The sequence below is a fragment of the Stegostoma tigrinum genome, chromosome 23 (assembly GCF_030684315.1).
Source record: "Stegostoma tigrinum isolate sSteTig4 chromosome 23, sSteTig4.hap1, whole genome shotgun sequence".
Lineage (NCBI taxonomy): Eukaryota > Metazoa > Chordata > Chondrichthyes > Orectolobiformes > Stegostomatidae > Stegostoma > Stegostoma tigrinum.
In genome coordinates this window covers 39,760,964-39,783,939 of record NC_081376.1, presented here as the reverse complement: position 1 = coordinate 39,783,939, position 22,976 = coordinate 39,760,964, and the positions used below count along the sequence as shown (strand labels likewise).

Sequence of the window (22,976 nt, the reverse complement as noted above, 5' to 3'; positions counted from 1 at the left end):
ACCCTCCAATCTCACAAGTACATGCAAGTACCAACATTTCTAACTCACTATTTTACACCCCATCCTTTTGAGTAAACAGTGGAGCATTTTCTAGCTCTGGAACTTCCATCCTCCCAGCTTAATTCTTGCTCCAGTCTCCTTGCAGCTGTTTTGCCTCCTGTCTTCCATCCCACCCATTTCCGCTACTCTTTAACTTCCCTCTTTCTTGCTCCAACTATGTCATTTTTGGGTTTACCTCCTCCATGCCAAAAAAAGCACAGAACAGGTCTTTTAGCCCAACAATGTTATGCCACCATTTATGCTCCAATCAAGTTTCCTTCTTCACCCAACCCCAGTAACACATCCTTCTATCCCTTTCCTCTCAGGTATTTCTCTAGTGTGTCTCCTTAATTTATCTGCCTCAACCCAATGTTCCACATTCTTACCACTGGTTGAGTACTGAGAAGCTTTATTCTCATATGTACTTAGCATGGTCTGTTTTCCATCTCATGTCTAAAAGCAACATTCTTGGCCATTTCTTTCTCCCTCCACAGCTACTTCCCATAAGCACCCTTTCTTCCGTCTCCTTTACCAACGTCAGTATTGGGTTTCTCTCTTTCTCCTTCCAAATGTCATTCATGAACTCACCCCCTCCCACCATCCCTCACACGTTGCTGTCAGTCTTCGATCTCACATGAATGGCTTTGAGTTAATATTTTAATTATGTGGAAACTAAGCCATACCATTACTTTGCACACTATCCTTTTATGTGAAACCTAGATTCATAGCAGTTCTGAATTTTACAGTGATGATTTTATCAATGCCATTGGCCATGAATTTTAACAATGCAACACATAGTGGCTACAAGTTCTTACAAAAAATACAGCTAAGAATTTTTCAAAATATGGTGCCAATATAAAAATCTCATTCAAAAAGAAATAAAGTCCAGGGTAACTATGCACACCCAACACTCCGCTTCTTCCTGTCCCGCAGGCCCGACCAGTCCCCCTCCACCGACACTCTCATCCGCCCAGCTGAACTCGTCCTCACACTCAACAACTTCTCTTTTGACTCCTCCCACTTCCTACAGACTAAGGGGGTGGCCATGGGCACCCGCATGGGCCCCAGCTATGCCTGCCTCTTTGTAGGTTACGTGGAACAGTCCCTCTTCCGCACCTACACAGGCCCCAAACCCCACCTCTTCCTCCGGTACATTGATGACTGTATCGGCGCCGCCTCTTGCTCCCCAGAGGAGCTCGAACACTTCATCCACTTCACCAACACCTTCCGCCCCAACCTTCAGTTCACCTGGGCCATCTCCAGCACATCCCTCACCTTCCTGGACCTCTCAGTCTCCATCTCAGGCAACCAGCTTGTAACTGATGTCCATTTCAAGCCCACCGACTCCCACAGCTACCTAGAATACACCTCCTCCCACCCACCCTCCTGCAAAAATTCCATCCCCTATTCCCAATTCCTCCGCCTCCGCCGCATCAGCTCCCACGATAAGACATTCCACTCCCGCACATCCCAGATGTCCAAGTTCTTTAAGGACCGCAACTTTCCCCCACAGTGATCAAGAACGCCCTTGACCGCGTCTCCCGTATTTCCCGCAACACATCCCTCACACCCCGCCCCCGCCACAACCACCCTAAGAGGATCCCCCTCGTTCTCATACACCACCCTACCAACCTCCAGATACAACGCATCATCCTCCGACACTTCCACCATTTACAATCCGACCCCACCACCCAAGACATTTTTCCATCCCCTCCCCTGTCTGCTTTCCGGAGAGACCACTCTCTCCGTGACTCCCTTGTTCGCTCCACACTGCCCTCCAACCCCACCACACCCGGCACCTTCCCCTGCAACCGCAGGAAATGCTACACTTGTCCCCACACCTCCTCCCTCAGCCCTATCCCAGGCCCCAAGATGACATTCCACATTAAGCAGAGGTTCACCTGCACATCTGCCAATGTGGTATACTGCATCCACTGTACCCGGTGCGGCTTCCTCTACATTGGGGAAACCAAGCGGAGGCTTGGGGACCGCTTTGCAGAACACCTCCGCTCAGTTCGCAACAAACAACTGCACCTCCCAGTCGCAAACCATTTCCACTCCCCCTCCCATTCTCTAGATGACATGTCCATCATGGGCCTCCTGCAGTGCCACAATGATGCCACCCGAAGGTTGCAGGAACAGCAACTCATATTCCGCCTGGGAACCCTGCAGCCATATGGCATCAATGTGGACTTCACCAGTTTCAAAATCTCCCCTTCCCCGACCGCATCCCTAAACCAGCCTAGTTCATCCCCTCCCCCCACTGCACCACACAACCAGCCCAGCTCTTCCCCCCCACCCACTGCATCCCAAAACCAGTCCAACCTGTCTCTGCCTCCCTAACCGGTTCTTCCTCTCACTCATCCCTTCCTCCCACCCCAAGCCGCACCCCCAGCTATCTACTAACCTCATCCCACCTCCTTGACCTGTCCGCCTTCCCTGGACTGACCTATCCCCTCCCTACCTCCCCACCTATACTCTCTCCACCTATCTTCTTTACTCTCCATCTTCGGTCCGCCTCCCCCTCTCTCCTTATTTATTCCAGTTCCCTCTCCCCATCCCCCTCTCTGATGAAGGGTCTAGGCCCGAAATGTCAGCTTTTGTGCTCCTGAGATGCTGCTTGGCCTGCTGAGTTCATCCAGCCTCACATTTTATTATCACAGATATTATTCCAGCTGTGGTACACTGAGAAACAGCAAGTGCGCCTGGCATCTTATGTATCACTGATGGCTGAAGTACAAATAATTTCCCTGATTACGGCATTCAGTTCTAGTTTCCATTCTATGGGAAAGATTTTTTTAAACTTAAGAGGATACAGAAAGGATGTTGCCAGGTTTGGAGGGTTTGAGCTATAGGGAGAGGCTGAATAGGCTGGGGTTATTTTCCCTGGATTGTCAGAGTTTGAGGAGTGACTTTATTTAGGTTTATAAAATCATGAGGGGCATGGATATAGTGAATAGTGAAGGTCTTTTCCGTAGGATAGGGGAGTCCAAAACTACAGCATGGGTTTGTGATGAGAGTGGAAAGATTTAAAAGAGATATAAGGGGCGATGCTTTCATGCAGAGTGTGGTACATGTATGGAATGAACTGCCAAAGGAAGTGGTGGAGGCTGGTACAATTACAACATTTAAAAGCCATCTGATGAGAACATGAAATAGGAAGTGTTTAGAGGGAAATGGGCCAAATCCTGACAAATGGAACTAGGTTAATTTAAGATAACTGATCAGCATGGATGAGTTGGAGTGAAGGGTCTGTTTCCATGCTGTATATCTCTATGAATCTATGATTCTAGTATTGTTTAAACAAAATGAGAAAATATCCTTTTTGCTTAGCTCCACTGAAGGAAAATTAATTATTTTTCTTCAGAAAACTCTGCAGTACAAATTAACACAGAAGCTGATAATTGTTTAAGTGTCTAATGACAACAAGAATATTCTAATCATCATCTCTTTGGAAGAGTTGACATTGGAAGAAATTTCTGTCAGTGATATTAGCAGACAACTAGTTATGCATTAATTATTTGTTTGTGATTTTATTGAGATATTAAATTAAAACAATCTGAATTTACATAGCATCTTTACCAAAATAAAATTTCAAAAGGCATTCCACCCAAGTGTAATCAGACAAAAAATATAGAAGCTGAGCTAATGAGAACTGATAGGTAAATTAAGACAGACAGTTAAAAGCTTAGCCTAGGAGTCGGGGTTTTTAATGGTTTCCTTAAAGGAGAAGAGCATGAATACTGGGACAGGAAAAGTCAGGAATAGAAAAATACAGAGTTTTCAGGAAGTTGGAGAAAGTTACAGAGATAGGGAGAGGCTTTGGTTGAGTTTGAACACTCAAACAACAAATTAAAAGTTGAAGTGTTTGGGTGTAGTTCAGTAGCACTTCATGTGGACTAGGATTCCAATTTAAAGTAATGCAGGTCTTAAAATATCTAACAGCTGAATGTTATAGATATGGATTAGCAATTAATCTGTGACTGTCAGTATCAGCAGTTTTCAGGGTCTGCTGTTTGTAACTCCGTCAATACTTGAAGCACTGCTTGTGTGTGTGAAACCAGCGGTGCTCACGCAGCTTGACATTTTTTCACAGCTACGGAAAACATGTGCAGCACTTTAAGGTTCTTCGTGATAAAGAAGGCAAATATTACCTGTGGGAAGAGAAGTTCCATTCCCTGAATGAGCTAGTGGATTTCTACAGGACCACAACAATCGCGAAGAAGCAACAGATTTTCCTGAGAGACGCAAAACCTGATGAAGAGGTATTTTAGTTATAGGTGACATATGATAATTGAGTGGGGGAGGGGGTTGCTACATATCTAATATAATTATTTCATATATTTAATTCTGCATGGATTCTTCAATCCTAGAATCGCACCATTATGAGACACTTACCAGAAGACCATAAGATATAGAAGCTGAATTTGGCTGTTCGGTCCATTGAATCTGTTCTGCCTTTCAAAAATGACCCATTTCTCAAAGCCATTCTCCTCCCTTGCTCCATGACTTTGACCTCCTAACCAATCAAAAGCTATCTACCTCTGTTTTAAGGACACTCAATGATTTGGATTCCACAGCCCCCTGTGGCAAGGAGCTCCACAGATTCATCACGCTCTGGCTGAAGAAATTCGTCCTCATCTCAGTTGTAAAGGTAGACATGATGTGGAGGTGGTGGACCAAGTCAGAAGTCACATGACACTAAGTTATAGTTCAGCATATTTATTTGAAATCTCACATTTCCGAAGCATAGCCCCTTCATCAGGTGAAGTAAGAAAGAAGCACACAGAGCACAGAATTTATGGGCAGAGAGATCAAATGGTGTGAGCGCAGTGTCGAATAATAAGTTCCTGAGGCTGATCCAAAGTGTTAGATGGTGTGAGTAACGTGTCAGCAGCTGAATGACAAGTGAAGGGATGACATATAATCTGATTAAATGAGGCAGAGAGATAACTACAAAAAAATTAAAAATAGGGTGGTGCTGGAGACAAACTAAAAGACTGGAATAACATAATAGGTAAAGGAGGTGCATGCTGAGTCTAACCAAAGCATTAAGTAGTCCAAAACTGTACAAACTAAGGTAAAGAGATCAGAACAAATTATTGAGGTGATGGTGTTAAAACAAAACAGTAAGGAAGACCAGTATACAAACCAGTGTATTGGAATTACATATAGCCTGACATGAACCCAAAATCACCATTGAGGCTGTCCTCATGGGTACAGAACTTGGCTATCGGTTTCTGCTCGGCGTAAATTCAGTGTTCTGTGTGGTTCTTTCTCACTTCACCTGACAAAGGGGCTGTGCACCAAAAGTTTGTAATTTCACATGAACCTTTTGGGACCATTACATGGTATCATGTGACTTCTGACTCAATTCTAAAGGGTTGTCCCTTCACTCTGAGGCTATTTCTCTGTGTTCTAGTCACTCCTGCGAGTGGAAATGTCTTCTCCATGTGCACTGTATCTGGACCTCTCAGTATTCTGTAAGCATTTTTATGCATTAGTTAGCGTCTATATTGCAATCTTCAGAATTTAAAGGAAAACCTTAGCTTTGCTTGTTGATCTCCCATTGAGCTCATTTATTCCTCTACTTACTGAAACCTTGCCAGTTTCTAACACAATCAGTTGCTGTTAATCTCATTTTTAACGAATGTGTACATATACCTCCAGCATAGTGCCAACATCTGCCAGGTATTCTTGGCAGTCATGCAGGTCATGTGTATTTTTCTTTCCAATTCTTAGACGGTGCAATGGTTGACTGACTCATCACAACATTTATTCAGAGCAATTCTTATTCTTGTAACTTCCCGAGAGATACAGAGACACTACTTCAGATTCTGGACAGGGGTATGTCAGTTTCTCCCCAAGTTCTCAATCAAATGCCAAGGGCTCCATCTCTTCCCCACTAATTCCAATATTCATTGGATGAATTAAAGCAAATATTTTCCCAAATTTGTTGTTGAAACTCTGTTTAATTCAGCAATCTAAGTCTTATAATTACTGAAACAAAAGCAAAATACTGGGGATGCTGGAAATCTGAAATAAAAGTAGAAGGAAGAGACTCAGCATTTCTGGTGGCATCTGTGGAAACAGAAACATAGTTAATGTTTTGAGTCTACAAATTTGACTGAGTTATGTTGGATCCAAAACCTGAAAGATGTTTCTTTAAAAATGAGTTGGGGGCGTTACTGGCATATGTTGCCTGTCTCTCATTGGCCTGGAACTGAGGACTTGCCATATATACCATCTCAGAAAGCAGTTATAAGTGAAAGGCATTGCTGTGGTCTGGAGTCACATAAAGGCCAAACCAGGTCAGAGCTCCTTCCCAAAAGGATATTAGCAAGCTAGACGAGTTCTCCCTTATTAGTTAACAGATGTGTAATGATTATAATGAGGTCAGCTAGCAGGACATCGTAGAATATGAATTCCTTGATTGGAGCTTTTAATCTGGTTCGATCAGGGAGCCCTGGCTGACAGATAAACAGAGGAGTGTCAGAAGTTCTGAAACTCTGGGTGTTGATTTTGACGAGGCTGAATCAGAGTCGAGGACTTTCCATGTGTAAATAAATGCTGACTTGGTGACAGGATACTGGCCTCTGGGGAGTTATTTCAGAAATTGTCTTTATATTCCAGACTGATCAACTGAATGCAAACACCACTAAGACACTACAATGAGATCAGAACCCACATTCCCAGACCATTAACATGTGCACCTGGAAATTTGGGTTAGTCACATTACCAGAACTCCACCATTTTTCCCAATATAAATCAGTCATATTTTTGGAGTCAATATGTTAGCTCTGTTTCTAACTCCACAGATGCTGTCCAACCTGTTGATCTTCCCAGCACTTTCTGCTTTTAAGTTTTAACAGTAGTTTTTTTCCCTTCTCTTTGCTACAATGATTCTGATCTGACGTACAATACACTTTTCTCTTGGCTTATATATTTAGCTTTGATTTTACACTATTGTATATGACTTCCATAGGGATCAATGCATGGTGTAAGAGATTGACTCCAATAATAATACCATAATTAAAATACCATAATATCTCCTACAATAGCCTAATGAATAGGGGCATTATCTGGTGTGGTGTCATGCAACAGAGAATGAGCCCTTTTGACATAGCGTGCTGCAGGTGACTTTTCAATGTGCTATCCATTTGTACTCATCCTTTGTTGTTGTCCAACTGCCTTGTTAATTTTCCTTTTCAAATGTTACATGCAAATCCCTTTTGTAACTGAACAGGCTGCACCACCCAATGCTCTGTAGATCATAACAACTCACAAGCAAAAAAAAACTTCATCTTCCCTGAGACTTCAGTATCATAGAATCCCTACAATTTTACAGAGGGCCATTTGGCCCATTGAGTTCACACCAGCCCCTTGAAGGGCACCCTAACCAAACACTCCCTATCCTGGTAACCTCGCATTTCCCATGGCTAATCCAATCAGTTTGCACATCCCTGGGCACAATGGACAATTTATCATGGCCACCCCACTTAACCTGCACAGCTTTGGACTTATGGGAGGAAGCCAGAGCACCCAGTGGAAACCCACACAGACATGGGGAGAACGTGCAAACTCCACGCAGACCGAGGGTGGAATTGAACCCAGGTCCCTGGCACTGTGAAGCAGCAGGGCTAACCACTGAGCCATGATGCCGTCTCTAATTTAGCTGAAATTCTAACCTTTTTTTGATCTAGCATTTCAACAACAGCAACGGCTGTGCTCACCACTCCTGTGTTACGCAACTTAAGTGACTGAAAGTTCAACTACTGAGAGTGTTTAAAACCATCACTCTTTCACTTTAGTTACAGAAACCCGAACACGTCCAGGCATGCTTTGATTTTTCTCCCCAAGATCCCTCAGAGCTGATCTTTTATCGAGGCGACATCATTGAAGTTGTGGAGAGTGTGGATCCAAACTGGTGGAAAGGAAGGTGCAGAGGTCGCATTGGCTTTTTCCCACGGAACTACGTCCAGCCGATGGTCCAGTAACTCGCGGCAGCAGCTTGAGCCTGTTGGTGTGTGGAAGGACCGGGCCTGTTACATCTGCCTCTTCTGTTTTGACATCAAACCTCATTCTCGCAATGGCGTTCTCCACTTCAACTGTCCTCCATCAGTTGTAAAGCGCCTCGGGACGTCCTGGGTTCATGGAAGATGCTGTACAATAGCAAATTCTTTCCTTTTTGACATGAGCACAAAACTACCAGTGGTTGGACCATGTGTTTCTCTTGCTGACTATTTTTGTCAAACTTTGTGCATGACTTTATTTGCTTTGCACTTGGATCACCGCAAGCTCATTTTAATACTGAATCAAAAATAATTCCTGAGAATATTAGCTGGTGATTCAAGAAAATCAAATCTCTCAGAGGTTGTCAACTTTGCAATGCATCTTTGATATTATCGACAGCATTTCTCCGAGTTTGTATGTAAAATTAGAGGTCTGTTGTCTTATAAGACCATTTACAAATAAATTCCAGTTTTTGTTCATACTAAACACAGGGGTGTTTTAGTTTTAAATGAAAAATAATAGAACATTGCACTATCCCAAGTGTATTTCTTTTTCGGCTTTTGGTTAGGTATGTTGTTTCTGGCTGTTTTGTCTCTTAAAGTTACAGGATTAAACTGGCAAGAGTTACTCATGAGATCTGCTGAGTTGCTACAGTACATAACCAGGCACAGTGCTTAAGAAATATCATTTCTGCAGTGGTGAAAGAAGTTGTCAGTTTGAGTGATAAGTGCAATCAAGTGTGTTCTCCACTCATTTCAGTTCCAAACTGGAAATATCCAGCTACTTCACCAAAAATGATTTTTTTTTCTTCACCTTACACACCCATCAATTGCTTGCCTAAGTCAAGCTACAATCATAAAATGCAATGCCTGGTTGGGCAGGCAGGTTGGAGGAAACTGGACAAGGAGGTAGTAAGGTGCAGCAATGTTCTGGGATACGCAGTGAGGCAGCTAGACAGGGCCAGGCAGTGAGGCACTGGAGTTGAAAAGTAGACAGTGAGATTTATAATCTGAGTCATGAAAAGTTCTACTGGATTTATTGGTATCATAGTGATTAGGTAATTCTGACATTAATAAACTCATAGACCAGGATTTAGTGAGGAAAAGTTAATTTTAATAATTACACATGTCATCCACATCACATGGGAACAGTAAGATTAAGACTAAAAACACGGGAATCTGAAATTAAAATATACAGGGCACACACCAGAAGCGTCACAGATGCTTATTGACCTGTTGCATATTTCTTGCATTTTCTGACAGGTTTTCTTGTCAGTATTTACCATTTAAAACAATGTGTTAATTGTCAGTTTATAGAACATAGAACATAGAACAGTACAGCACAGAACAGGCCCTTCAGCCCACAATGTTGTGCCGACCATTGATCCTCATGATCCTTATGGGACTAAAAATTTAGGGCCTCAAAGAGTAGGTACAGCACAACAACAACAACAACTTGTGTTTACATAGCTCCTTTAGTGCAGTGAAACATCACATCAAGCACAATCAAACAAAATTTGACATTGATCTGCATAAGATGATAACGGGACAGGCAATCAAAAGCTTTGTTGAGGAGGCACATTTTAGGGAGAGATGCAAAGGCAGAGAGGTTTAGAGAGAGAATCTAAAAGATGAGGGCCAAGGCAACAGAATGCATTACTGCCAATGATGGAGCAACTCAAATTGTTAACATTCAGGACGCCAAAGTTGGATTCATCTTGGAGGGCTGCAGGAAATTATAGAAACAGTGAACACAGCAGTTGTGAGGGAACAAATGTGAAATCAATTGTTCTGCATATACCACTGAAATTTCTTTCTATATATATCACATCACAAACTCTTTCATCCCATCGTCTTTCAGGTAATTTCTTTTATCAAGCAAAGTACGCATACAAGAAAATGTTCACACACATGAGAATGATTGCATTTATACAACACACTCGCGACCAGAATGGCTTCTCATGGATTTCAGAGAGGTTGCATTGTACAGGCATGTTCTCTCTGCTTGTCTTAATACTACAGAATAGGTTAATCCATGACCATTTCTGTTCTACAGCCTCCTCAGCACCTAATGCACAAAGAAAAGGATAATTAATTACTATGCAATATGGGAATGATAAAAACTGCAGAAGGAAAATAAAGCAAGTAGTAAATTAGCAACAGCATTGAAGGAATTTAGAAAATCTGATATAGTTTGGAAATAAGATAATAACACTTAGATCCTCCAATCGCATTGAGGTGTCATGTGTAGGCAAAAGATTCTGTCCAACTACTTTCAAAGGAGTATAGAAGTTCTATTTGGCAGCCTGGCCAATAGTTACCTCTCAAATAATATCACTGAAACTGATGAAATAGACCATTTTCTCCTTGCAGCTTACTGTGCGCAAAATTGGTTGCCACAAGTCCAAAGTTTCAGGAGTCCAAAAGTAATTCATTAGATCTACAGACATTTGGGATATTATGAGATATTGAAAGGCACCATGGAAATGTGTTCTTTCAGTCTCAACAGGAACAGCTGAAGAACATAGTTGCCACCAGATCCATTCAATACGAAATGACTTTGGCTAAGCCAATGAATAAGGTCATAAATCCACTCAAATATAATGTAGTTATTCAATTGGTATCAGAACAATTAACTCAAAAGAGATTCAGTACAAAGAATGACATGAGGGATATTTCTTATGTATGTGCTCTGCAATACTTGAAGATGATAGAAGTTGAACATTATGACCAAACTGCAGCTGGCACCTATGCTCCTATCCCTTCCTTGCTCTTTTGCTTGCTTTCCACCAAAACCTCGAGGGATACCTCTTTATATGGTGTCATTGGAGATTGTGTCGAAGATGTCCCACTGACTGAGGTCAACCACATTAACTGGTTGTTTCCTGCTGGTACTTCGAGCTTACCTTCTCCAAAATGATATCGTAACATTTCTCTCTGTTTACTGTGAAAAGTGATCTCAGGCATCTATCAACTAGCAAATCATTCAACACAACTGGCTGCAACATTGACTGATTTGGTGAGGTAATTGAACTACTTGAATTGCTGTGTTACAAGATGAGTACGTGATGGAGAAATGTCACTGCCTTCTCCTGTTTCTGAGTGTTTGTATTCAATTCCAGGCTCATAGGCAAATAGCTAGTCCTTCCTGGTTCTTATTGAATCCTCCAGTGAAAAACCTTTGGGGCTCAATATCCTGAAGGCCACTTTAGGCTGCAATCTTCCAACTGCAGTTGGAGCTTAGAGTAACATTTCTTTCCTGGAGTTTTGCTATGCTTAGTTAAATGTTCATCAGTAGCATTGATTTCATTTGCTATTCTGGTTTCTAAACCCAGTTGTTACAGTACTGGTTCCACTGGTGCTGCTCTCTCCTGAATTTCACGCAGATAATTTGCATGGAATTCGCAAAAACAAAGTCATTTGGCCATGCTTTGAACTATATGTTGAACAATTTACGCAATAGGCGACATTGTGAACGTTTGTTTGAGTTCAGCCACCGAACAGAGAAGATCACAAGGAGGAAAAACTCTCAGAGTCTCATGGGTAAATACCTACTAGTTCAACAGGAATGACATTAACATGCAGAGATTGTTACTGAGGGTGTGTCAGACTAGGCAAGGTGCATTTTGGTAAGCAAGCAACTGACATTTAATTGTACAGATGCAAGTGATCATTGGCTGCCTTTGGACACATAAATGAGGGAATTTTCAGTATTATGGGCAAAGCGCCCTGACAAAGCTACTGTGGAAAGGTCATGTCATCAATGGTGATAGTCCCTTGCACTTCTGCCTCAAAGTGTTAATATTTCCACAAGAACCTACAAGGAGCATGAAGTCATTCAACATCTCAAATCTCCTTCACCATTTAATTGAATCATGACTCCATCGACCTGCTTTCCTGCCACATCACTGATACCATTGCCTTGCCAGGTTGAGACGTATTGAGACGTATACGATCATTAAGGGATTGGACATTGTGGAGGCAGGAAGCACGTTTCCGCTGATGGGTGAGTCCAGGACCAGAGGACACAGTTTAAAAATAAGGGGTAGGCCATTTAGAACAGAGTTGAGGAAAAACCTCTTCACCCAGAGAGTGGTGGATATATGGAATGCTCTGCCCCAGAAGGCAGTGGAGGCCAACTCTCTGGATGCTTTCAAGAAAGAGATAGACAGAGCTCTTAAAGATAGTGGAATCAAGGGTTATAGGGATAAGGCAGGAACAGGATACTGATTGTGGATGACCAGCCATGATCATAATGAATGGTGGTGCTGGCTCGAAGGGCCGAATGGCCTACTCCAGCACCTATTGTCTATTGTCTATTGCCACCTTTTCCAGGGCACTGAGTCACAAATGGAGATAGCTGTGAAAAAGCTTAATGGAAAACAACAGAGATAACGTGTAGATAATAAAGTGTGAAGCTGGATGAACACAGCAGGCCAAGCAGCATCTCAGGGGCACAAAAGCTGATGTTTCGGGCCTGGACCCGAGGGTCTAGGCCTGAAACGTCAGCTTTTGTGCTCCTGAGATGCTGCTTGGCCTGCTGTGTTCATCCAGCTTCACACTTTATTATCTTGGATTCTCCAGCATCTGCAGTTCCCATTATCAGAGATAACGTGTAGAGCTGGATGAACACAGCAGGCCAAGCAGCATCAGAGGAGCAGGAGAGCTGCTGTTTTGGGTCTAGACTCTTCTTCAGAAAATGAAGAAGACCCTTCTGAAGAAGGGCCTAGACCCGAAACATCAGCTTTCCTGTTCCTCTGATGCTGCTTGGCCTGCTGTGTACATCCAGCTCTACACCTTGTTATCTCAGACTCTCCAGCATCTGCAGTTCCTACTATCTATGAAAAACAACAGGTTTCAAGGTGTGTCTGAAAGGAAGATAGAGGAATAGAGAGGTGGAGAGATGTAGTAAGGTGTTGTGAAAATGATAGCGCTCGAATAATCAAACATGCTACCTGCACATTCCAGCCAGACTATCTGGTATACAGAGTCACAGCGTTATACATACACTGTGCCTAGAATCCTTAAAATTGGGGCATCTTAAAGACAATGGTATAGTATAATATTACAGCAACATAGGAATCTGAAACAAATCTGACAGTGATGCAGGAAGGGGTAAACCCTGTACTTTTAATTTTCCTTCTCAGCCACAGGCAGCAATGACATCACCCATTCACTGGTGGGGCCAATGTTCACATAGATCATTTCATTAGTTGTGTCAGTCAGTCATTTAACCCCAAGTGTATTACAGCTGAAACATTGTTTTCACTGCTGAGATGTGGGATTCACTGATGAGGCCAGCTTTTATTTCCCATTCCTAAATGCCATTGAGAAGGTGGTAGTGAGCTCACCCTTAAACTGCTGAAGTCCATATGGTGCATGTACACCTCCAGTGCTGTTAGGGAGGAACTTGCAGGATTTTGACCCCGTGACAGTGAAGGAATAATGATTGCCTTTGACATCTCACCTTGTGTTTCCAATAGAAATCATTGAGCAGTGATCTGGTGTGAAAATCTTGATCGGTTGACAAACCTCTCTGCTCCCAGACACTAAAACAACACCGACTAAGAATTGGACATGGGAGTTTTCTGGTCTTGCCATAGATTCATTGAGTATGATAATGTGGATCGGTGGTGGAGAGGAGGGTCATCTTTCTTGCAGACCATTTCACCAGACACAGTTAGAAACATGGGACAGTGCTGTTTCATGGATCATGAAGAATGCCCAGCAGTGTGGTAAGAAGCTTTTTGACCATCTACACTTTGCAAAGGTAAGTGCCACCACCTTCTCTATTTCCTCACATTCACGTACTCTGGTACTACACAGTAACATCTACACATTTAACGGACTATAACTCTCACCATAGCAAGCAGCAGCTGCACTCAATGCTGCATAGTCACCTCATCTTCCTAAACTACTAACCATTTCTGGCTTCTGCTCTACCTACTCACTCGTGTAAAACCTTCTCGCGTCTGCTTCTCCTGCACCGCCACTAACCGTCCTTCCATCCAGTTACATGGATCGAAGTTTAGCAGGGGGTGCACCAATGTTAATTATATTGTACTGGCTCCAGCTTGCATGTATCTGGCTGTCTCCACGAACAGGTTTGCAGATGACACAGACAGCCAGGTCCAGCAGAACACTCACAAACAAAAACAAAAGTTGCTGGGAAAGCTCAGCAGGCCTTGTAGCATTTGCAAAGAGAAATCAGAGTTAATGTTTTGGGTCTAGTGACCCTTCCTCAGAAATGAGCAGAATGCTCAATGGCTGCCAGAAATACATGAAACCGTCAGCAGCAAGGCGAGAGGGACCTTGACTTCAGTCCAAGTGCCCTCCCTCACAAGGAGATAGGATGGTGTCAGCAGGCACTGAGACACACACACACACACACACACACACACACACAAACACACACAATCTCCAAACCACAAACAGCCTCTGGGGACATCCACCTACATCCCCTAGGACAGCAAGGTCAATGATAAAGCAGATCCACAGAGCAGGGCTGCGTTACAGTGGGAGAGCACGAGTGACACAAGTGACAATATACTTTCACATAAGTGTGTGAAATTTTGCTCGTCACGTCTTATTGATTATCATTTTAGTTGCATTTCAGCTGTTTACATTATTACTATGTCAGAATAATAGTCTCTTTGTACATCCCAAGGGGTGTAAAGGATATATCTGAGAAATATCCTGGAAAGCAGCATATTTGAAGCCTCCTTCAACACCTACATGTGTGAGTTTGCACTCTGAGATCATTGAGGCCAAAAATCATGTGGAGGTCTTGTGACAGAATCTTCATGTTCCACACTTAACTTGAGTATGGCTCTATGATCATTTATGAGTGTGCGCTTCTCTAGTGGCAAGGATTGATTCTGTCTATGGACTTAATAAGGGATCATGGACTCATTCAAGCGTGGGTGATGACCAATGCGCAACTACAATCCAAACTCGCCTTCATTGTGCAAACGTGCGCCCTGCCCCACTCAATAAAATCAAACAGAATCATAGCTTTAAATTGAGGGGTGAACGATATAGGACAGATGTCAGAGGTAGTTTCTTTACTCAGAGAGTAGTAAGGGAATGGAGCGCTTTGCCTGCAACGGTAGTAGATTCGCCAACTTTAGGTACATTTAAGTCGTCACTGGATAAGCATATGGACGTACATGGAATAGTGTAGGTTAGATGGGCTTCAGATCGGTACGACAGGTCGGCACAACATCGACGGCCAGCAGGCCTGTACTGTGCTGTAATGTTCTGTGTTCTATGTTCCATGTGTTCTGCCCACCGTGAATGAGTTGGCAGCCATTTTCCTTCCTTATTGTGCAATTAGTCAAAGATGTTGCATGACCTAGCTCACTTGCCTGACTCACAGGCTTTGTCAGATAGACAAGATTACCTGCGCCCTCTTCCTTCGTTACTTAATTGTTTCTATCCACATTTTTCCCACTCAGCTCTTGGCTCACTGCTATCCTTTGTCTGCTCATTGATACAAGAGTGAGGGTGCTTTACAAAATCCCTCCCTCCTGCAATATTCTGTGCCCTCCTATGCTATGTCAGATCCCACCCTTATATTTGGAGTTGGCCCTCTTCTGTGTTCTTACTGCCTCAGTATCAGAGCACAATATTTCAGTCTGACAATTGAATTGCCTGCTTTCCTCTAAACTGCATGGACTGCCCCCTGACATCTACTGCCCTCATACATGTACTCACCATCAGCCACCGTCCCTTTGGACTGATATGTGAGGACAGCCCTGATTGATGATGGCTCAGCAAACTATTGTTTCTAATGGGCTTACTGATGATCCTCGGACAGGTTGAACTTGACCTGCAGGACTAACTGTTGCCTAGTCCTTAGACTGCAAAGTAAAGGTTCCCTGGCACCTCATCTCACCAAGAGCCTAACTGATCATGGTTAGTCACTTGGACTGAGATTAGATGATGCTGATGACTAGGTGTTGCATCTCTCTCTGACTGACCATAGGCCCCTTCCACTCCAGTAAGGACAAGTCTTTCAAACTTGGCCATTTGGTTGAAGCACATGCATTGTGTTTGCCACACAAGCTGCTGGAAAATTTTGTAGGGGTAGCATTGATGCATCATGGTGCCATACAACAATATGTCCACCTTCTTGACTGTTCATGGCTGGCAACCATGACAAGCAGCTTGCCTTTCTGCCAGTGCTAAAAGCAGGGCAAGGCAGAGATGCTGTGTTTGTACAAGTAGGTGCAAATGTGTCAATGATAAGAACATGAGCTAAGAACTATAAGCATTCTACAAGCATTCATTCCCTCCACCAGCGACCCTCAGTAGCGGCAGTGTGTACTATCTACAAGATGCACTGCAGGAATTCACCAAAGATCTCAGACTGCACCTTTCAAACCCATGACCACTTCCATTTAGAAGAACAAGGACAGCAGACATATGGGAACATCCCCATCTTCAAGTTCCCCTCCAAGTCACTCATCCTCCTGACTTGGAAATGTATCGCCATTCCTTCACTGTCGCTGGGTCAAAATCCCTCCCTAATGGCATTGTGGGTCAACCCACTGCAGGAGGACTGCAGCGGTTCAAAAAGGCAGCACACCACCACCTTCTCAAGGGCCCGTCAGATCTGGAGTCAGGCAGGGCTGCCCGCTCTCTCCTGCCTTGTTCGTGTGCTGTGTGGAGCCCTTCGCCGCATCCATCAGGAACTAGGGATGTGCAAGAAATGCTGGCCTGCCAATGATGCCCATGTTCCATAACTGAATTTTTAAAAAGCCACAAAATGCACGCAGTGCAAATGTACAAGATGGGGTTGTATTCTCTATGCACAAAATGACCCACTAGCAACATTGCAATACATAATGGTGTCCATAAGCTCTAAAGTGCAGTTAATGAAGAGCTGCAATGTATTATGAGTTGGTCCGAATTGGCCATGATGATGTGGTGAGGCTGATGTTTTGCTGGTGCTGATTTCTGCTGATGATGCAAGCAGGCAATTACTGTCCATGGAACATGCACTGAGACGCTGATAAATAGACATTAAGATGAAGGCCTGGAAAAACAAACAGTGAGCTCCATTGACCAGGTAAGCACACTGATATTCAAGATGGCACTTGACGTGTCTAATTTCTCACCAGTGCATGGAAAAACTGCATAGAGATTTGACATGAGATGACGATCAGATGCAAATATATGAAAATAAGGTGCTCATGGCTTACTAGCAAGATTTGGAACTTGTCATTAAAACTTTAAGGGGAAACCTGTGCTCTTTTTGTTGAGAATCAGATCTTTTCCATGGTCAGTGTATTTTCTCAAATTTCTTACCATTGTCAACTCCACTCAATGGCTGGGAAAATTCTGCCCTTTATATTGTTAGCCTCTTTTGCCAATTACTTTAAATCTGTGTCATCTGGCTCTTAATCTTTTTACCAATAGAAAGTTTCTCCCTAACTGTCCAGACCACTCGGGATTTTGAATGAAAATAAATTACATAAATAGAATTCATCCTCAGTACAAGGGGTCTTCAAACATAGCTCCAGGGCTTCTGCAGGATCTCTGCAGAAGGAGTCCCCATTTAGGTACAGCAATGACAATTCTGCCAAAGGTGTACGCATTCGGCCTCCTGCTGTCAGTTGTCCCTACTCCAGGCACTGCCTCCACCGCAGCCAACGACCCGCTGCCCCCAACAAGAGTCTCCACTCTGGGCACCACCATCACTGCAGCCAATGACCCATTGAGGCCGAACCAACATTGTACACAGGTTTACATAACCTCCCACAGTCCAAAGATGTGGAGGTTATGTGGATTGGCAATGCTAAATTGCCTGTAGTGTTCAGAGAGGTGTAGATGAGGTGAGTTATAGGGGGATAGGTCTGGGTTGGATGATCTGAGGTTCAGTGTAAACTTGTTGGGCCAAAGGGCCCGTTTCCACACTGTAGGCGTTCTATGATTCTATGATTCTTTGTTTTTGCATTTTCTGGTCCAGTGGATAAAGCCTAGGATCCTTTTGTTTTAAAACTTCCAACTTTTCTTGCCTCTTTCAATGTATTCTCCCAGAATTGTATACATTGTCTCTGCATTCTTCCTGCCAAAATGAATTACTTAACACTCCTTTAGATTAAATTTCATTTGCTAATCCCCACCCCCACCACTAACCAATGTTGTTTTGAAGTTCTGCACTATCCTCTTCATGATTCACAGTACTTCCAATTTTCACGTCATCCACAAATATTGGAATGGTGCCTTGGACACCAGGTCTAGGTCATCAGGACAGACATGGTTCAGAGCATTGGTCCCTGGGGAACTCCATGACAAACATTCCTCCAGTCCTATGGCTCAGCTGTGACTACTCACCACCCAATTGAGTGGGGAGCGTGGCTAGAAGGGGCTAGTTATCATTACTTACCTTAAAGATCAAGTGGTGTCCCCTTAGACCTGCATAATACAAAAAGGGTGAAATAATCCTACCTTCAATTCTGTTGTCCCAGGCGTGCCTTTCTGGAGATACCTTTTGAAGGATGATGTCAGGCTGCCTTCTCTCTTGTGAAATTGTCCACCATGTTACATTTTTCAACTGAAGGGGAAGTGTAAATATTTAATAATGGTACCTTTTAATTGTAGTTCAATTAATGACTATCTTCAAACTGACTGGGTTATTAACAAAAATTAAAGATTTAATTTTCACTATAAATAATCAAATGTTATTAGAACAATTTGGTCCAACTCCCCTAATATTGATCTCTGGTCAATAATAGGTTAAAAAATTACTTTAATTGGCAGAGCAAGTACAAGAAGCAAGCTCTTAAATTTCTTATTTTAAAACATACCCAGTGGACAAAAGGCTATCACTTGTAATGTCTATTTTCTTGCTACTTTACGTGTTTTATGTGCATGACATACTTTCATGTGTTAGCATGGGTGGATCACAATCTCAGTTTGGACAGGTGTGCTCAATTTAAGGGTTGGTTCTAGTTAAAAACAAATCCAAATATTACAACATGCACCAGCCACACTAGCCTTTTGATCCCTAAATGCACATTCTTAAAAGGCAATGTAATTTGTCGCTGTTGAATTCTTTTGGAACGTAATGAAGCAAGCTTGATTCTTTTTTGTCCAAATCAAACAATCGGTATGACCAATCTTATTGTTCATTCTTCTAATATAAATACTTCAAATTCAGTTCCCCACTGAATCAATCCAATCTTTATTCTTTGTCTCACAGGCCTGAATGCCCCCATTTTAACTCCATAGCCATTACAGGCTAGGCTGGATGATGGAATGCCATCTCTTTTGGTCTTACTCCTGGAGCTTATCACATTACTTCCCTCTTCCTCCCACTTTCTGTTCAATCAATCATCCTCGCCAATATTTTTTATAACATATGAATGAAAATGTTCCATGAAAAGGTCAATTTTTAAAAGTAATTTTCTAATATGTACATTATCAGTCAGACCAAATTATTCCCTATGGGCTTTCAACTGATAGACTGTAGACCTCTTCTTATGTGCATTTATTGCAAAGGGCTCCTCTATTCTAGGCTTAATCCTGAATAGCCATTGGAACCACTGCAAAGTCAGACTTTAATATGCTGGCATGCATTTTGGAGGATAGTCTATCTGCTGCACCTGTACTTTCAAAAGCATTGACCAAAAACAGAATTTGATGCAGCTGACATAATGCAAGGGCCTACAACATTCTACAGTGCTTTGCTGCAAAGATTAAAACCATACAATGTTGAATGTGTGAAACATGGTATGAATCAGTACAAATATCTTCAGATGTGTTACCAACTCCCTGAAGTTAGCCTGGAGTCCCTAGGATTCAATTCACTGCAGTCCAGTGCTACAAATAATGAACAGACATTGAGATGTGGAATGTCCAGAATGTCCAGCAATCAACTGTAACATCAGGTCACTGTAACATGAAAACATTTTACATGGCAACAGCTTATACGCAGAACATATTAAGCATAGTATTCATGTTTTTCCGACATAACTAAAGCAATAGCAGACACAATATACCTGAGTTCCTAGGAATTTCTAACCAAGACTTGCTAGGGTCATGGTGAGTAGTCAAACCAATACATTTGTGACTTCCTAAAGGAGATGGTGGAATGTCAGCTTTGGTACCTATATCTCATTTACATCACGTAATGGGTTTTGTGGTGTGGTGTTAATTAAAATTGGGGAGGGGGCAAGGCCATGGAGGGACTTGAAAATACGAATTTGCATTTGAAAAGCATGACATTGCTTGACCAGGAGTCAAATGTAGGTCAGGAAGCCTGGGGAACATATTGGAGTGGGATTTGGTGTGAGTTAAGAGAACACCAATATAGTGTTTGACAATATCCTAAATAAGCCAATATCAACATGTTGATAGCCTAAAGAGTAGTTCATGAAGGCAGTGGATATTGAGATTGGCATTATGGGTCATGTATCAGCTATAGATAGTTCCAATTCTCATTTTATTAAAAATATCACAGGAATTTCTATAACAGCAGTCCTATAGTCAGTTCTCCAGCCTCGGGTAACTGTCTGTCCGGAGTTTGCACATTCTCCCCGTGTCTGCGTGGGTTTCCTCCGGGTGCTCCAGTTTCCTCCCACAGTCCAAAGATGTGCAGGCTAGGTGGATTGGCCGTGCTAAATTGCCCGTAGTGTTCAGGAGTGTGTGGGTTATAGGGGAATGGGTCTGGGTGGGATGCTTCAAGGGGCAGTGTGGACTTGTGGGCCAAAGGGCCTGTTTCCACACAGTAGGGAATCTAATCTAATCTAAATAAAAAACTACAGTCGGTTTCATTCAGCAGAAGAAGGTGGGATAAATCCCAGGTAGCAACCATCCATTCTGAACTGATCACATGGGAAACAAAACCTCAGCACGCTCTGAGGGGGAGAGTTGCAATGGTATTAACCGTGCCAAAAGCAGAAGCTGTACCAAACCTGGCTTTCATGAGGAGGCTTTGTCAGCAGGCTGATCACCACGACGATTAGAGCCGTAAGGGTGCACAGAATAACCGCAAAGTGGAGGTAGTGAACCTTCTTCAATAGTGATGGCCTTAGATCATACACTCCACACCGTGGCGAGGGATACACAAATTCCATGACCATTCGCACCAGGCCAGCTGCTAGTCCAACCATTAGGCCCCAGAATGCACCCTGGAAACAAGCAGCAAATATTTACTGGGTCTCAATATCACTCTAACCAAAAACAGGCCACTCATAATTTGGGTTAAAAACTGGAAGAACTGCAGATGCTGTAAATCAGAAATGAAAACAGAAATTGCTGGTAAAGCTCAGAAGTTCTGAGGAAGGGTCACTCGACCCGAAACATTTACTCTGATTTCTCGTCCGACACCAGGATATGGTCCAACAGGTCTATTTGAAATCACAAGCTTTCCAAGCACTGCTCCTTCATCAGGTAAAGTGAAGGGATGCGCATAGGCACAGAAAGATCAGAAGATCGTACAAATGGTGGAGATGGAGTGTCGACAGGCTAAATAGCAAGGTGATCAAAAGTGTCAGACAATGTGGGTAAAGTGTCAACAGCTGAAAAGCAAGGGATGAAGGGATGTCTTATGATCTGATTATTTGAGGCAGGGAGATAAATACAAAAAGTTCAAAATTAGTTGATGCTGGAGGCAAACCAAATAGCTGGAACAATATAATAGGTATAAGAGTCACAAGCCAAGGGTCTAACCAAAGTAACAAGTAATCCAAAACTGTACAAACTAATTAAATTAGAGAGATCATAACAGGTTATCAAGGTGATAGTGTCAAAACAGGATAGTAAGGAAGATTTTACAAATACAGAACAGTATGGTGGGGTCACGTGCAGCATGAATGAACCCCAGATCACAGTTGAGGCCATCCTCATGGCTACGGAATTTGGATATCAGCTTCTGCTCAGTGATTCTGTGTTGTTGTGTATCTTGGATTTCGCTCTGGGGGACACTTGCCCGAAGTTCAGAGGCTGAATGTCCTTGATCGCTGAAGTGTTCACCGACTGGTTGGAAACATTCCTGTCTGGCAATTGTGTGGTGCCCATTCATCCATTGTTATACACCTGCATGGTCTCACCAATGTACCATGCCCAGGACATAATTGTCTACAGCCTATGAGGTAGACAAGATTGGACAAGTCACATGAATGTCACCATGCACGTGGTGGGTCGTGTTCCCACATGTGATGTTAGTATCCATTTCGATGATCTGACATGTCTTGCAGAGGTCACTGTGGCAGTGTTGTGTGGTGTTGTTGTCACTGTTGTCCTGAAGGCTGGGTAGTTTACTGCAAAGGCATGCTTGAAGTCATGAACTAGAGGCATAGGAATGATCTTTGTGTGATGTTTATTGTCATCAATGACATATTGAAGGCTGCAAAGAAAATGGCGCAGTTTCTCCACTCCAGGGAAGCACTGGACGATGAAGGGTACTCTATCGGTTGTGTCCTGTGTCTGTTTTCTGAGGAGGGCATTGTGGTTTATTGCTGCGGCTCATCAAACCTGGCGACCAATGAGTTGAGCATCATATCCCATTGTTATGAGGGTGTCTTTCAGCATCTTTAGATGATCATCATGTTCCTCCTCATTTGAGCAGATCCTGTGTACATGCAGGGTTTTTTCTGTAGGGAATGGCTTCATTAACATGTTTAGGGTGAAGCTGGAGAAGCACAGCATCGTTTATCTGTGGGCTTGCGGTGGACTGAGGTACTGAAGGGTCTGTCCTTGATGGAGATGTGCATGTCCAAGAATGAGACTGATTCTGAAGAGTAGCCCATGGTGCAGTTAATGGTGGGATGAAACTTGTTGATATCATTTTGCAGGTATTTCAGTGATTCCTTGGATGAATGGACACCATGCAACAATTGTCAGACACAAATGTTCCCTCCCAGCAGTTAAGGACATTTAGCTTCCCATCTTCAGGTAAGGCAACCTCGGAGATAC

The 22,976-nt window shown here is 43.0% G+C and overlaps 2 protein-coding genes across 6 annotated transcripts in view; one reads left to right on the top strand and one right to left on the bottom strand.

Moving 5' to 3' along the window:
* Positions 1–8,538, top strand: part of LOC125462223 (GRB2-related adapter protein-like) — a 272,985-nt gene extending 264,447 nt beyond the window's left edge. For all 3 annotated transcript variants that reach the window (XM_059654093.1, XM_048551984.2, XM_048551983.2), the window contains 2 exons: positions 4,136–4,304; positions 7,851–8,538. In XM_059654093.1, the coding sequence (XP_059510076.1) occupies positions 4,136–4,304; positions 7,851–8,036 (355 nt within the window). In that variant the 3' untranslated portion in view covers positions 8,037–8,538. The remainder of the gene's footprint in view (positions 1–4,135; positions 4,305–7,850) is intronic.
* A 619-nt stretch (positions 8,539–9,157) lies between these two features.
* The window catches only part of LOC125462495 (sodium/mannose cotransporter SLC5A10), a 123,275-nt gene continuing 109,456 nt past the window's right edge, over positions 9,158–22,976 (bottom strand). For all 3 annotated transcript variants that reach the window (XM_048552579.2, XM_048552581.2, XM_059654090.1), the window contains 3 exons: positions 20,975–21,190; positions 18,507–18,612; positions 9,158–10,119 (listed from right to left, as the gene is read on the bottom strand). In XM_048552579.2, the coding sequence (XP_048408536.1) occupies positions 9,926–10,119; positions 18,507–18,612; positions 20,975–21,190 (516 nt within the window). In that variant the 3' untranslated portion in view covers positions 9,158–9,925. The remainder of the gene's footprint in view (positions 10,120–18,506; positions 18,613–20,974; positions 21,191–22,976) is intronic.